Genomic DNA, 15,086 nt, shown 5'->3' with positions numbered 1-15,086 from the left:
ATGCAGCCTTGGGCCTGTTGCTAGGTGGATGGTGCAGCCTTAGACTTATTGCTGGGTGGATAGAGCAGCCTCGGGCCTGTTGCTGGATAGATGGAATAGCCTTGGGCCTCTTCCTAGGTGAATGATGAAGGCTTGTGTCTATTGCTCGGTGGTTGGTATGACCTCAGGCCTGTTGCTAGGTCATTGGTACAGCCTTGGGCCCGTTGCTAGGTGGATGGTGCAGCCTCGGACTTGTTGCTAGGTGGATGGTGGAGCCTCAGGCCTGTTACTGGGTGGATGGTGCAGCTTTAGGCCTGTTGCCTGGCGATTGGGGCAGCCGTAGGCCTGTTGCTCGGTGGACGGTGCAGCCTTGGGCCTGTTGCTTGGTGGTCGGTGCAGCCTTAGGCCTGTTGCTAGGTGGATGGTGCAGCCTTGGGCCTGGTGCCAGCTGGGTGGTGCCTGTTTCTTGGTTATTTGTCTGAGAAAGTCCCAGTGTTCTCTGTCTCGGGTGGTGGAATGGAGGAGTGAAAGCTGAGGCAGTGGGAGGGTCTGCATGGTTTTATTTACCAGCTCTGTCCAGCAAGGAGTCAGTTCTACAATCTGGTAGATCTGCTCTTTAACCAACAACTTGAACTGGATTTTTTTTCCTTTAAACAGACGCCCAGAGCCATCGTCTGAGAAACTGTATGATATGTTGTGTTCCCGCTTCCCACCCCACCGCCTTGTGCTTTGGCAGTGCAGCTCTCTGTCCTTGTCCCTGCTCTGTACTGTGCTTGTTCCGCATCCCCTTCTGGGGAGTTTTGTCACCTTCATGCACACCTGTGCAATGTGAGTTGGCTGCAGGTAGGAACCACAACGGCACCTGAGGAGAGTTGCTGCTAGCTTAAGGGTGGGAGTCCGTTCCATTGTAACAGTGGGGGAAAACTTACCTGCATCCATGGGAACGGGACTGGGGTGTTATCTAGATCAGAATGAAGTGTGATTTAACCCAAGCCTCATTAGAATAGGGCAAAGGGATAGGGGAGATATCATGTTTATTAGAATAAGGTGACCAGGTTATAGATACCTGTGTCCATTACACTGGTATCGGGAGACATCCAGAGTAGGATGGAGGTTTAACCAGTGCTCATTAGAATGTGAGGGGAACCTCCAAACATCATCCAGAGTGAGATGCAGGACCCTCCCTTTTGCCCCTTCCCCCAACACACCATGGCAAATGGGGCATTTGGAAGAATGGCAATCCCAACTGCTCTCCCAAACTTTGGGCAGTTAGCACTTTTCAGTACCCACATCATTCCCATCATTTCACTGGCATTCACTTTCACCCGTCTTCACTTCCTGCAAAAAGCATTTTGTGCTCCCAGCAAAATAAAGCAGCCCCAGCAAGGTCACCTAATCAAGCCCAGTGACCTCCCCCCGCCCTTAGATGTTAGATGGCCACTTTGGCTCAGTGAGGAATACTCCCCCCTCTAAGGTCATGGGTTCAAGCCCAAGTCCAAAAGCCTAAGCACATAATCCAGACTGACTCTCAGTATTGCACCGGGAGAGGCGCCGTCTATCAGATGAGACTTTAATTCCTGATCACCCTCTCAGATTTTCAGAGATAAGCAGAGACGTTCTCCCTCGTGTCTGGAGCCAATATTTATCCCTGAACCAACATCCCTAGAAAGAGACTATCTGGTCGTTATCACATTGCTGTTTGTGGGAGCTTACTCTGTGTAAATTGGCTGCTGCATTTCCTACAGAACAGCAGTTCAATGCTTCAAAAGTATTTTGTTGGCTATAAAACCCTCTGGGACCTCCTGAAGTTGTAAAAGATCATTCCTCTTCTGATAGTTTAGGGACTCCCAGATCCGGGAATTCCTCGGGGTCTTTGTGAAGCATTCCATGCCTTAGATGGAAGCCAAGGGTTTTTGAGTTTTGCCGTAGTTTGCTGAAAGAGGATTGTCTGCTGCTGCCAGTTTGTTTCTCCAACTTTTCTGTGGTTCCCCGTGAGCAAAGTTTCAGACCTTGAACTAACTCGCTGCAACCTCCACTTGCAGAGTCGGATCCGCAGGATGTGGAATGACACCGTTCGGAAGCAGTCGGAATCTTCCTTCATGGCGGGAGACATCAACAGCACTCCGACCCTAAACCGAGGTGACCTTCCAAACAGTGGCTTGAATCACATCTTAGGGTTCACAGCACCTGTATATATGTTCATGGGTGTCGCTGGGGTGGGGTGAGGGGTAGGATTGGTGATAAATCGTGGTGAGCCAGGGAGGGGGTTGTAGTTTGTCTACATGGAGATTACAATAGGTTTGCAAGGCTCCGATGATGCCAATGCTCTTCAATGCTTATTCAGAGTGGAGGGGGGGGGGCGGTATCTGTTTCCAGACATCATTCCCTGGCAGTCCAGCCATTGAAGACCAGGTAACTCTGTCTTGCTTGCTGATTTGTCCAGTTTGATGGTTTGGAAAAGGCTGTCTTTCATACTGTTTTCTCAATGGTCGATTAAATCAGAAATTCCATCTGTCAGTTTCAGCAAATTGAAGTATCTGGGAAGTAATGGGAACAGGGATTTAAACTTTATAGGAACACAGGAGGCCATTCAGCCCTTCAAACCTGTTCTGCCATTCAATTAGATCCCGATTGATCTGTGTTTTAACTCCATCTGCTCACTCTGGTTCCATAGTCCTTCATACTCTTCTTCATTAAAAAACCTATTAATTTCAGTTTGTAAATTTTCAGTTGACTCTCAGCCTCAGCGGTTTTTCTGGGGGAGAGTTCCAGATTTCCACTACCCTTTATGTGAAGAAGCACTTCCTAACAACACCCCTGAATGGCCTGGCTCTAAATTGAATGTTATGTCCCCTTATTCTGGATTCCCCCCACTAGAGAAAATAGTTTCTCTCTATCTACCCTATCAATTCCTTTAATCGTCTTAACCACCTCAATTAGATCAGCCCTTAATCTTCTAAAGTCGAGGGAATACAAGCCTCGTCTATGCAACCAGGCCTCATAATTTAACCCTTTTAGCCCCGGTGTCATTCTGGTGAATCTGCAGTACACCCACTCCAAGGTCAATATGTCTGAGCCCCTAAGGTTGCTTGGTGGGCACCTAAACATCTCATGAAGATAAAAATCTTGGACAATCTTGATTGTTAGCACCTTGTTGTATGCCCTCCATTATTCTTCCCCAGTGTGGATGTTAAGCGAACCAGGTTTTAATGATCAGTTATGTCTTACTCATTTCCTGAATTATTGCAATTATTTTCCACCATTCTCCAGTGACCAGATACAATCCCAATGTTTGTCTAAAATCTATCAATCAAAGCATCATTAATTTCCTCCATTAAGCCAAGAAACAGCCGAGGCCAATATTAGCGAGGAAACCTTTAACTAACTCATATGGCATTCTGGACTTTCAAACAACGCAGAAATGGGAACCCTAGTGAAGAGGATAAAGCTGTAAAACAAATGATAAATAAGATCCGAAGTGCAAACACAAATAGGTAATGAATGAACCTGTACAAATTAGCCCTTCTTGCCCACTTTGCCATTCTATAAGATCATGGCTGATCTTGGACCTGACCCCCATATCCCTTTTCCAGTTTATTTCCTCTTTTCTCTGGAGATAGAGAAACTGACTTTGGCCTTTCAACAAAACTGTGCTGACTAAAGTAACCTGAAATGTAACTGAGTGTTTTCAGCATTTTCTGTTTTCATTTGTGTTCCAGTGTCCACAGTATTTTACTTTAGTCCCCCTTTCTCGACCTCACTTCCTCCTGTCTCGACCTCACTTCCACCTTTCTGTAAGTTACTCTTTTCTCCCTTCTAGGAACGATGGGCAATCATCTGCTGACCAATCCTGTTCTGCAACCTCGTTCTGGTGCCAGCCCCTACAACACACTCTTGGCTGAGTCCGTTGGTTACAGTGCTCCCTCACCCACTGTCTTCAGCTCGCCAGGTTGGGAATGAAACTTTCTTCTGGCCTCTCAACCCAATCATGCAGCCCCAAATGGTCTACTGCTGGAGCTGAAATTGTGATTCACATTGCACATTAACCCTGTAAAATCCTGCACCCTGGCATCAAAATTGTGCAGCTCCATTGGGCTGGCCATTGGAGGCCCATCCATTGGCAAGCCGTTCACTCCATAATCTGCTGAGGATGGTGGCTGCTGTTATCTGAAGCTATAGGAAAGGGAACCTTATAACTGTTGAAGTCCTAATTCACGGACTTGAGCACAGAATCCGGGCTGACCCTCCAGTGCAGTTACTGAAGGAGTGCTGCACTGTTGGAGGTGTCGTCTTTCAGATCGGGTGTGAAATATCCTTTTGCACTCTTCACTATTCAATATTTATTCCTCATCCAACATCACTAGAATGGATTCTCGAGTCATAATTGCATTGCTGTTTGTGGGGCCTTGTTATGTGCAAATTGGCCGCCTTTTCCAAATATACAACGATGACTACACTTTAAAATTACTTAATGTGTCCTGAGGTCATGAAAGGTGCTTTATAAATGCAAGCTCTTTCTTTCAGACTAACAATTACGGGAACATAGCTCCCTATAACAGTCAGAATAGTCGTCGCTAATAATTTAGGAATGGTGGGGGGGTGGGGGGGGTGTCCTATAGGTCTCTGAGGAATGGGAGCCCCTATAATTGAGAATTGTGGAGGTCCTTAAAACTGTATGAATGATGAGGTGCCAACAACTTAAAATACGGGCCCATATAACCAAAGGAGGAGACGATCTCTTTAACTGTGAGAAGGGGTAGTCCATACAATGGATATAGGCTGTATACCTAATGGGCACCTCTACCCTGCTGTGTGACACAGCCCTCCTGAGCCCCATTCGCTCTGAGTTATTAATAATCTCCATTCCTAACATGGCTGCGGGATTGACATATTGCTAATTAATTAATGAGGGCTGCTCCAGCACTGAAACTTTACATGGTCATGATTGACTAAACTCGCTGGTGATCAGCTTATGCCTCTGCTAAAAATATTTACATTTTTAATTAATGCTGTGATTAAATGCCTGATTGAATTTGACTTTGTGATCTCATGGCTTATTTTCTCTTCTCCTTTATTTCTCCATGTGCTTCCATGTAGGGACCTACAGAGAGACAAGTACAGGGACCTACAGAGAGACAAGTACGCCAATTAAACTTGTGTTTCCTTGTTGAATGTAATAGTTTCACGCTATGGATTCAAGCCTTCCAACACTTCTTTCTGAACAACAGTCTCCCCCTTTTTAATATTTCTGATACTCCTGTTAGTTTAATTGGTATACTTTTGTGTCACGTTGAATAAATTATGACAACCCATACTCCTGGAAGACAAATTATGGCCCCTGAAACCCCACCAAATTTGACTGCATCTCTGACCTTTGGCCCTTCACCGAGTCTTCTCAGGCTGGAAGGTCTGTGGATCATAATTCAAAGCAAAGAGGGGCATGTGCAGATCAAACTGTAACAGAGGCCAGACAGCTGTACCAGGTTTACTCAGTTTATGAGATAATTTGGAACAACATGGTCAATAAGCTATCTTCTGTTGTGACAAAATACACTGGATAACCCCCCAACCTGCTGTCATACTCTTAAATGAAGCTCTGGCAGGCAGCCATTTGCAGTGTGTCTATCAGTCCCAATTTGGCAGCCATTTGCAGTGTGTCTATCAGTCCCAATTTGGCAGCCATTTGCAGTGTGTCTATCAGTCCCCAAGTGTGTCACTGTCACATGATGACAGCCATTTTCAGAGTGTCAGTCAGTCTCAAGATGATAATTATCTGTGAAGTCTTTGTGTCTTTTCTGGGGGGAATAATTGCTAAATCATCTTCCTTACCCGTATTACTAACTTTATAGAGAAACAAACGGAATTTTCTGAAAACACAAGAGACGCCTGCACTATTGGCAAGGCCTGTCTGTGTAAAATACAATTGTGTCAGATTCACAGTTGTTAGTGTTTGCCTTTCCCGAATTTCAGACTTGGCGGCACATCTGTGAAGGGCGAGCTGACATGGAATTATCATTCAACACTGCTTGCCACAGCATGGATTTCAGGGGGCAGCCAGGCTGCTTGCTCTTGTGAAGAGAAAAGGAGACTCTGTCCATTGTGCCGAGGACTAACTTGCCCCTTTTTATCACAGATTGAAGAGCAGGAGCTGTTGTCAATCTGAAGTTTTGAATGGAGTCTCCCTCCCCCATCTATTCTTCCCAGTCAATCCCCATAACTTTCCCAATCATCCCCATAATTTTGCCAATCACTCCCCATTCATTATCCGATTATTCCCCATATGGAACAAAGTGGGTGCATGTGCATCAACCTTTACAAAGTTCTGGTTAGGCCCCAACTAGCGTATTGCATCCCAGTTCTGGTCACCACGTTTTAGGAAGGATATGAGAGGGTACAGAAGAGATTTACCAGAATGGTTCAAGGATGGAGGATTTTAGTTGCAAGGTTAGTTTGGAAAAGCTGGGGTTGTTCTCCTTGGAGCAAAGGAGATTAGGGATGATTTGATAGAGGTGTACAAGATTATGACAGACTTAGATAAGTTAGACAAGGAAAAACTGATGATACAAGGACTAGGAGGCACAGATTGAAGGCTTTGGCCAAAAGATGCAGGGGAAATGTGAGGAAGAACGTTTTTACACAGCGAGTGGTAATGATCTGGAACTCACTGCCCACAAGGTTGGTGGAAGCGGAGACAATCAGTGATTTCAAGAGGAAATTGGATGGACACTTGAAGGATATGAACTCGCAGGGCGATGGGAATTGAGCGGGAGAGTGCTACTGAGTGGATTGCTCCAGGGAGAGCCAGCATGGACTCGATGAGCTGAATGGCCACCCTCTGTGCCATAAATGACTCAATGATATCCGAGTCATATATATCCTTCTTAATCACGCTCTATTCCCTTTCCAATCGCTCCTTTTGCCTTCCCAATCATTCCCTCTGTACCCTTCCCCCAACAGTGGGGAGAAATAATGGGGATGGGGCAAGATATAAGACCACCTTTAAATGTAGCTTTGAGGCAATGATATTTTTTTTTCTCATTTGCTTTGCTTTTTTGCAGAGCATCCAGTGAACATCACGAGGGATCCGTGTGCAGTGGACACACTGCCCCTCAACGGCAACTTCAACAACAGCTACTCCTTCCGAAACAGTGACTTCACCACCGATGGCACGCCGCTCGCCGACTGCCGGCGTAACCTGAGCGATGCCGCCTTCGAGAAGATGATCATCTCCGAGCTGGTCCACAACAATCTGCGGCCTGGCAGCAAGACCCTCCCCGGTGAGCAGGGCGCGCCGGTCAGTGGGGGAGGGGGAGGAGGAGGGGGGGCCACCAGCAGCGAAGACGATGCCATCGTCCCCGATGCCCCCTCGCTGACCCAGGAGGACAACATTGAGATCGAGCTGATGTACAAGGCACTGGAGGAGCCGCTGCTCCTTCAGCGGGCCCAGTCGCTGCTTTACCAGAGCGACCCAGAACTGGAGGAGTCCGAGAGTTACACCGCTGAGATAACGGACGGACTGGATGGGCAGCTACAGTCCCCAAACAGAGACTCCCTCTACACCAGCATGACTAACCTAAGAGACTCCTCCTACCCTGACAGCAGCCCAGAGGTAATCGGGGAACCCGTACCCCATTCCCAGGGCAACGACGAGATCTACTACAGCTCCAGACCCAACCTAGTGTTCAGGAGCCAACTACAGGCCTACTACCAGACCAGGAGAGGCAGCAATGATGGTTACGTCGTGTCAGTCAACGTGGATGACTCTGTAGTGGAAGGCGATGGACAAATGCAACTGGTAACCAGTCTCTGAAACGAATCGTGGGGGGTGGGGCGGGGGGTGGTGGGGGTGTGGGGGCAATTCAAGGACCCCAGTATGGGGTGCCCTTCATTCTGCCAGAAATGCGGGGCTGTAATTTGTACAGAGGACCAACTTTGTTGGAGCAGGGCTGCCGGTTCTTTTTTTTTTGGTTGGACTGTAAAAACCTTGGGATCGCCTGATAAATAAATTACTACCTCCAGCCAACTTCTCCAAACCCCAGGTGCAACTTTATCAACAGGACATCCCGCTCTGCCCAACGGCTCCCGGGAATTCATCACCTCTTCGGGGGGGGGGCGGAGAAAATGTGCGTCCCGGCCTTGACGAGTAACGCAGGTTCCCTGCACTCAAAAATACACTGGGATAACTCGGAACGCCGCCGGAATTGGCCCGCCATGAGGTGCTAAAAATGAAGATGACTCCCAGCTTTCAAATTTCCAAGAAATCTGCGAGCTCTTGAAATGAAATACAACAGCCGAAGTGATTGAGCCATAAACACAGTGCCAGCTGCGAAAAGTGGTCAGGAGTAGTGGGCACTTAACGTTAACTGTTAGTGTGAAAGGTGATTTGAATCCTATTCAATAAGTTCCCTTCTAACTGTGACCACAGCACCAAGAGAGGCTTCAGCCTCAGTTGCATCATCTCTTACTGGATTCCCTCAGCGGAGTATTTGACAGGTAACTGTCTAGACTTAACATGTGTGGGATCCTTTGCTGCTAAGCTATCTGGGAACCAGTGTCACGTCCGAAATTCCCTCCACCCCCCCACCACCAACCCTTTCGTCCAAACTGTAGCTTTCTTGACGTTGCTGCCCATTGGATCCAGAAACTACGAGGGAGGCAGAAGCAGTTAAGCGTCTCATCGGCTCGCAAGGAAAATGGCCGCCGCCCGCTTGACAACAAGCGCCCCTGCCGCCAAGCTCCGCCTCGCGCCCCGCCCTTGTTGGCTGCACCTGGCTTGCGGAAGTCAGAACACGAGTGAGCGGGCGTCAGTCAGGAGCGGCGTCTGGGGCAACACGTGAGAGGCACGCGCGGGACGGAGGGGAGATCCTGCTCGCAGAGGCCGCAGTCCACGGAAGCTCACAGACAATGTAAATAGAAAACGAATTCACCCGCGCTCTGTGCGGGACGCCACATTTTGGTTTTTTTCCCAGTTTTTTTCCTCTGCTTTCGTGCCACTGAACGACAGAAAGTTAGTAGTGGCCAGTCGCAGGCTGGGCAACTGAGATCAGGCCCTGTTGCGCGACCAGGAAGTGACATCGATACTATTCATCTCTTATCGTACATGTATTATGTACAGGAGGTTGTGATTGGGTGACCGTTGACCTTCTGTCCCAAAAAGGATGTACTTGCACCTCATCTTAAAAAAAAATCTTGACGACTGATGGGCCCCATTTTTCTTGTGGTATTAGGTCATCATTGAGCTGTGTAATTTTACAAGAAAAAGAATAAACAAAGTGTTTAATGTCCTCTTAAACCCTTTGAGTTCTCAGAGCACAAAATCTTTTATAATCTCGTCGTGTCCCCAAGCATAGAGAAGGAGGCAGACCAGACTTCCGTGTTCAGAAGTTGCCTTTTGTCCTCTTCAGAAAGGAGGGACTTTTACAAATGGTGTGTGTGTGTGTATTTAAAGAAAACAAAAAAAAAATTCCTGCCAATATAAGCTTTAGACACGAGGGTGTCACGCACAGTCTGTTAACAGCACTTTCAGTCGGTCTGAAACAAGCTACAACTCACGTCAATGGCCCATGTTCACTGGGCAGCCAGGTAAATTTGTGCTTCTTTCCTTCATCATTATGCCATGGAAACCAGCCTCCGGGCATAGGTTTATGCTCGAGGCAGGAGATGGACTCCCCTGTCTGGAGACCCACGGCCAGCTCTGTGTCACTAATGTGGAGGGTCCTAGTGTGGAGAACCCACCCTCCACCCCCCCCAACCCCCACCACCTCTGGTGTGGAGGATCCGAGCCCAGCTCTGGGTCCCTGATGCAGAGCACCAGAGACCACCTCTGTGTTTGTGTTGAAGAGGACTTGAGACAGACAGTGCGACCTAGGTTGGGCAGTGGGCTGCACTGTTATTTGGTGCTGAGGGCCAGCCATGCAGCACAGCTGTCCTGTTAATGCTGAACTGGGGAATCTGGAGGTGGAGTCAGTGTAGACCTGTGTGTAGGTGTGTGTGTTTGTGTACACTGAATCCCTACATCTGCCCACAATGCAGTCACACATAGTTTACAATGTCATCTTCACAGCCCCATCACAGCCAACCCTGTTTGAACAGTAAGCATCTGAGTGTCAGCTGACACACATCCAGTGTCAGCTCTCACACACACAGTGATGGTGTCAACTCACAAACAGTGACAGTGTCAGCTCACACACGCACACAATGACAGTGTCAGCTCACACACGCACACAGTGACAGTATCTCTCACGCACACAGTGACAGTGTCTCTCATGCACACAGTGACAGTGTCTCTCGCACACAGTGACAGTGTCTCTCACGCACACAGTGACAGTGTCTCTCATGCACACAGTGACAGTATCTCTCACGCACACAGTGACAGTGTCTCTCGCACACAGTGACAGTGTCTCTCACGCACACAGTGACAGTATCTCTCACGCACACAGTGACAGTGTCTCTCGCACACAGTGACAGTGTCTCTCGCACACTGTGACAGTATCTCTCACGCACACAGTGACAGTGTCTCTCACGCACACAGTGACAGTGTCTCTCGCACACAGTGACAGTGTCTCTCACGCACACAGTGACAGTGTCTCTCACGCACACTGACAGTATCTCTCACGCACACAGTGACAGTGTCTCTCGCACACAGTGACAGTGTCTCTCACGCACACAGTGACAGTGTCTCTCGCACACAGTGACAGTGTCTCTCGCGCACACAGTGACAGTGTCTCTCGCACACAGTGACAGTGTCTCTCACGCACACAGTGACAGTATCTCTCACGCACACAGTGACAGTGTCTCTCATGCACACAGTGACAGTGTCTCTCACGCACACAGTGACAGTGTCAATTCACGTACAAAGTGACAGTGTCAGCTCACACACACACACACACTGTCAGCTCCAGCTCTCACACACACACACACAGTGACAGTGTCAGCTCACACACACAGTGACAGTGTCTCTCGCACACAGTGACGGTGTCAATTCACACACACAGTGACCGTGTCAGCTCACACACACAGTGACGGTGTCAATTCACGCACACAGGGGACATTGTCAGCTCACGCACACAGTGACAGGGTCTCTCACGCATACAGTGACAGGGTCTCTCACGCATACAGTGACAGTGTCTCTCACGCACACAGTGACATTGTCAATTCACACACACAGTGACGGTGTCAATTCACACACACAGTGACAGTGTCTCTCACGCACACAGTGACAGTGTCTCTCACGCACACAGTGACATTGTCAATTCACACACACAGTGACAGTGTCAATTCACACACAGTGACAGTGTCTCTCACGCACACAGTGACAGTGTCTTTCACGCACACAGTGACAGTGTCAGCTCGCACACAGTGACAGTGTCAGCTCACACACACACAGTGACGGTGTCTCTCACGCACACAGTGACATTGTCAATTCACACACACAGTGACGGTGTCAATTCACACACACAGTGACGGTGCCAATTCAAGCACACAGTGACAGTGTCAGCTCACACTCACAGTGACAGTGTCTCTCATGCACGCACAGTGACAGTGTCAGCTCACGCACACAGTGACAGTGTCTCTCATGCACACACAGTGACAGTGTTGGCTCACACCCACAGTGCCAGTGTTAGCATACAGTTACGTACAGTGCGAGTGTCAGTGCTGACCTCTGAAATTGGATTCACTCTCACACATTTAGTTAAACACATATTCAGCTAGAGGCACCTAGGTGCTGAGTTTCTCATTACTCCATGTTCAGTCTCACACACACACACGCACACCCAGGTGACTAGTATGTCCGTTCAGGCCTCGTGACGGACGTGAGTCATTGGCGACCCACACCAATTCTACACACAGCCACCGGTTTCGGGGCAAATGACCCAAGTCTAACCTCCAACACACCCCAAACCCACTGTACACTCGAAGCATCGGAGGGAACACCACTTTACACCCCATATCACCCCAAACCAATGATGAAGGAAAAGGCAACTGAGCTGACTTAACAGGGTCTTAAAAAAGAAACAGAAGTGGCAAACCCTTCATTTTAAACAATTCTGTATACTTTTAATTCTTAACTTAATACAAAGTAAAGTTACAAAGGGCCAGGCAATATTTGAAATATTGGCTTACAATCTGATTTTTTTTATACTATATATTACACTTAATGTATATTGAATGTGATTGGAAAGAATGGTGTCAATGCACAATGAGCAGGTTAATATATTTTCTGTTTATTTATTATGTATTCTACAGACTAATATATAAAATGGAAACATTGGTTGTTGTATATGTGACTAAAGTCTGGTAATTACCATGTTTGATCAGACATAAGATGCAATTTCTTTTGGGTCGGGGGTGGGGGGGGGAGGGGCAGAGGGATCTCCTTACACTGGTTCAGATCTGAGATGAGGAGGTTGTCACATTACAAGTGGGCACCAATTCTCCCAGCAGAGAGAGAGTACCCACTGTGTGCTGAACGCTTATCACGCATCCCGCGCAGGGGGGCATTGTAGGGAAGTGGCGGGGAGGGGGCACAGCATCCAGAGACTGGGCGACGAGCAGAAAGCCTGAAGTTATTCCTTTCCTTGTTCACCCCGCTTTGCGGGATTTTTGACATTTCTTTTGAACCCAAGACCTTTCATCGTGTTCTGTGAAACCTTTCTCAAGGAATATAGAAACAGAATTAGGTCGTTCAGCCCTTCGAGCCTGTTCTGCCATTCTATTAGATCATGGCTGATCTGCACTTCAACCCTATTACTCCATATTCATTGATACCCTTACCAATGAAAATCTATTGATCTCAGTATTGAAAGCCCCCATTGTCCGCCCAAGTGTCCACAGGGAGAGAGTTCCAAATTTCTGCTATCCTTTGTATGGAATAGTGCTGATTTCACTCCTGAATGGCTTAGCTCTAATTGGCTGATCTGCTGTCCCTGATTCACAGTAAGGAGTGTTGCACCCTCTGCATACACGTGCTCTCAGGGAGATTCCTCATCTGGTGTCCTACACAGGCTCCCTGTTGTTAGAGGTTCTGCATTTCCACTTCAACCTCATCTCTTGGTCTCCCTCCTCGTTGTGTTGTACATCCCTCAGGTTCCGAACATGCCCAAGCCTGGTGCATTCCTGGTTTAAGTGTTAATCTTTTATTTCCTGTGCCTAGGGGCGCCATTTCTGCCCCTCGGTCCTTCTTCCCTCACTACCACCCTGTGGGAGACTAGAGAAGCTGGGATTGTTCTCCACAGAGCAGAGAAGGTTGAGGGTATTTTATTTAATGGAGATGCTCTAAATTATGAGGGGATTCGATAGAGTAAATGAATGGAAACTGTTTCCAGTGGCAGGAGGGTCAGTAACCAGAGGATGCTGACTTCAAATGATTAGCAAAAGAACCAAAGGCGATATGAGGAAACATTTTTTTTACGTAGTGAATTGTTATTATCTGGAATGACCTGCTTGAAAAGGGCAGATACAATAATAATTGTCAAAATGCAATTGGATGAATACTTGGAAAGAAAGTATGGGGAGAAAACGGGGGGGGGGGGGCGGGGGAGTGGGACTAATTGGATAGCTCTTTCAAAGAGCTGGCACAGGCACAATGGACTGAATGGCCTCCTTCTGGCTGGATGATTCTACCTTCCGTTCTTCTCCTCTTCTGTCCTGTCGCTTCCCACCTGCGCTGCTTTCTTTATTAAACTTGCAGCTCCTCCCTTCTTCCTCTGTATGTTTCCCTGGTTTCCTTTGTCCCAATCTGTGTGGGGTGGGGGAGGGGGGCGCTTCTCCTCCTCTTCCTCCTCCTCCTCCTCTTCCTCCTCCTCCTCCTCGTGAGGCTGCTGGGCTTTGAATGTAACCGGTGTAAAAGGTCAGGTGGTGACATGGCCCCCTCGGCCCTGGTTTGGCCGCTGGGCACCCACGTGCGTTTCTCACAGTGTCGGCTGTCCCGGGTGTGTTACAATGGAGTTTTGGACCTGGTACTTGAATGTGGCCTGTTCCAGGACAGTCCTCTCATCGCAATTGTATAACTTTCATTAAAAAAAAATTGGAACAAGCTGTTTCTGCATCAACTTATTTTTTTTTTAAATCTGTAAGAGCAAACCCTTTGTTCACTCCACAGTATCCCAGTTGGGGGAGGGTGGAGGGGAGAGCTTAGAAAACCTGGCAGCATGGAGTTACACAGTAATATGTAAAAGCAGTGATGTGCAACCACTGGCCCTGCTCTTTTTAGATATTCTAAGTTATACACTGATATGTGCGTTGGTGAGCCTTAATCTTGACTTTGGGCAATATTGGAAAAGGGGTGAGAGCGGATTGACAGCCCGTTTTACAGTTCTCCCCGGTGAGGTCAATGCAAATAAAACTGGCGAGAGGTGGGAAACAGGGGGCAGTCCGCTCGCAGCAAAACAAAGCCAAAATTTAAACCAAGGAGTCGGATTTTGAAAGGGTCGCTGGATCGGAGCCCAGTGCGGACTCGATTTCAAAACTCCGGAACGCAACGCCTCCGGGACAGTCCGCATTAAGGGGCAATTAAGCTGCTTTAGGAGCTCGTTATCGAGGCCGTGCGGTGGGGGGGGGGGGGCAGGGAAACAGCACCACGATTTTCAAACAGCAATCCAGCAAGCTTGACCAGTAGTGCACAGCTGCCAGGCTCACAGCGGGCAGAGGAATAACCTTGTTTGAGGCAGATATTCTTTTGGCCCATGGGGATTTGGCGCGGGTCCCAGTGCAGAGCATTTTTTTTCATTATGGGACCGCTGCCTCACTGGTTCATTCTGCCCTCCCTCTGAGGAGCAGCCTGCCCTCTGCCGCGAGGCCGCACCGTGGCTGCCACTTGCACCAGGCAGGCAGCTCCCGCCTCATTCAGGCGCTCGGCACCAGTAACTGGGCATTACCATTTGAAGATTGTGTTGTGAGAGTGGCGCGCCTGAAACACAGAAAGCATCCGGGCATTGGGCTCATGACCCCCATTTTGCAAAAACCAGCCAGAGGAGTTTGCACAACTTATGTCACCAACAGTGCTGGTATCTGATAGGGTGAGCGCTGCTGCCTGCTGGAATCAGTGCTGGAGTCAGCCGTGGTGTTGGAATGTGCTGAGTTGCTGTGCCTCTACTGGAGTTGCAGTT

The 15,086-nt window shown here is 48.3% G+C and overlaps 1 protein-coding gene across 1 annotated transcript in view; it reads left to right on the top strand.

Annotated features, from left to right (window-relative positions):
* Nucleotides 1–7,789, top strand: part of LOC137355542 (adhesion G protein-coupled receptor L1-like) — a 392,986-nt gene extending 385,197 nt beyond the window's left edge. The window contains exons 21-24 of the mRNA XM_068020788.1: nucleotides 2,022–2,118; nucleotides 3,800–3,928; nucleotides 5,077–5,094; nucleotides 7,038–7,789. Of these exons, the coding sequence (XP_067876889.1) occupies nucleotides 2,022–2,118; nucleotides 3,800–3,928; nucleotides 5,077–5,094; nucleotides 7,038–7,789 (996 nt within the window). The remainder of the gene's footprint in view (nucleotides 1–2,021; nucleotides 2,119–3,799; nucleotides 3,929–5,076; nucleotides 5,095–7,037) is intronic.
* Nucleotides 7,790–15,086: the final 7,297 nt, after the last annotated feature.

The sequence above is a fragment of the Heterodontus francisci genome, chromosome 43 (assembly GCF_036365525.1).
Source record: "Heterodontus francisci isolate sHetFra1 chromosome 43, sHetFra1.hap1, whole genome shotgun sequence".
In the NCBI taxonomy this organism is placed as follows: Eukaryota; Metazoa; Chordata; class Chondrichthyes; order Heterodontiformes; family Heterodontidae; genus Heterodontus; species Heterodontus francisci.
The sequence above is the reverse complement of the archived record's forward strand: the minus strand, read 5'-3'. Positions and strand labels throughout refer to the sequence as shown.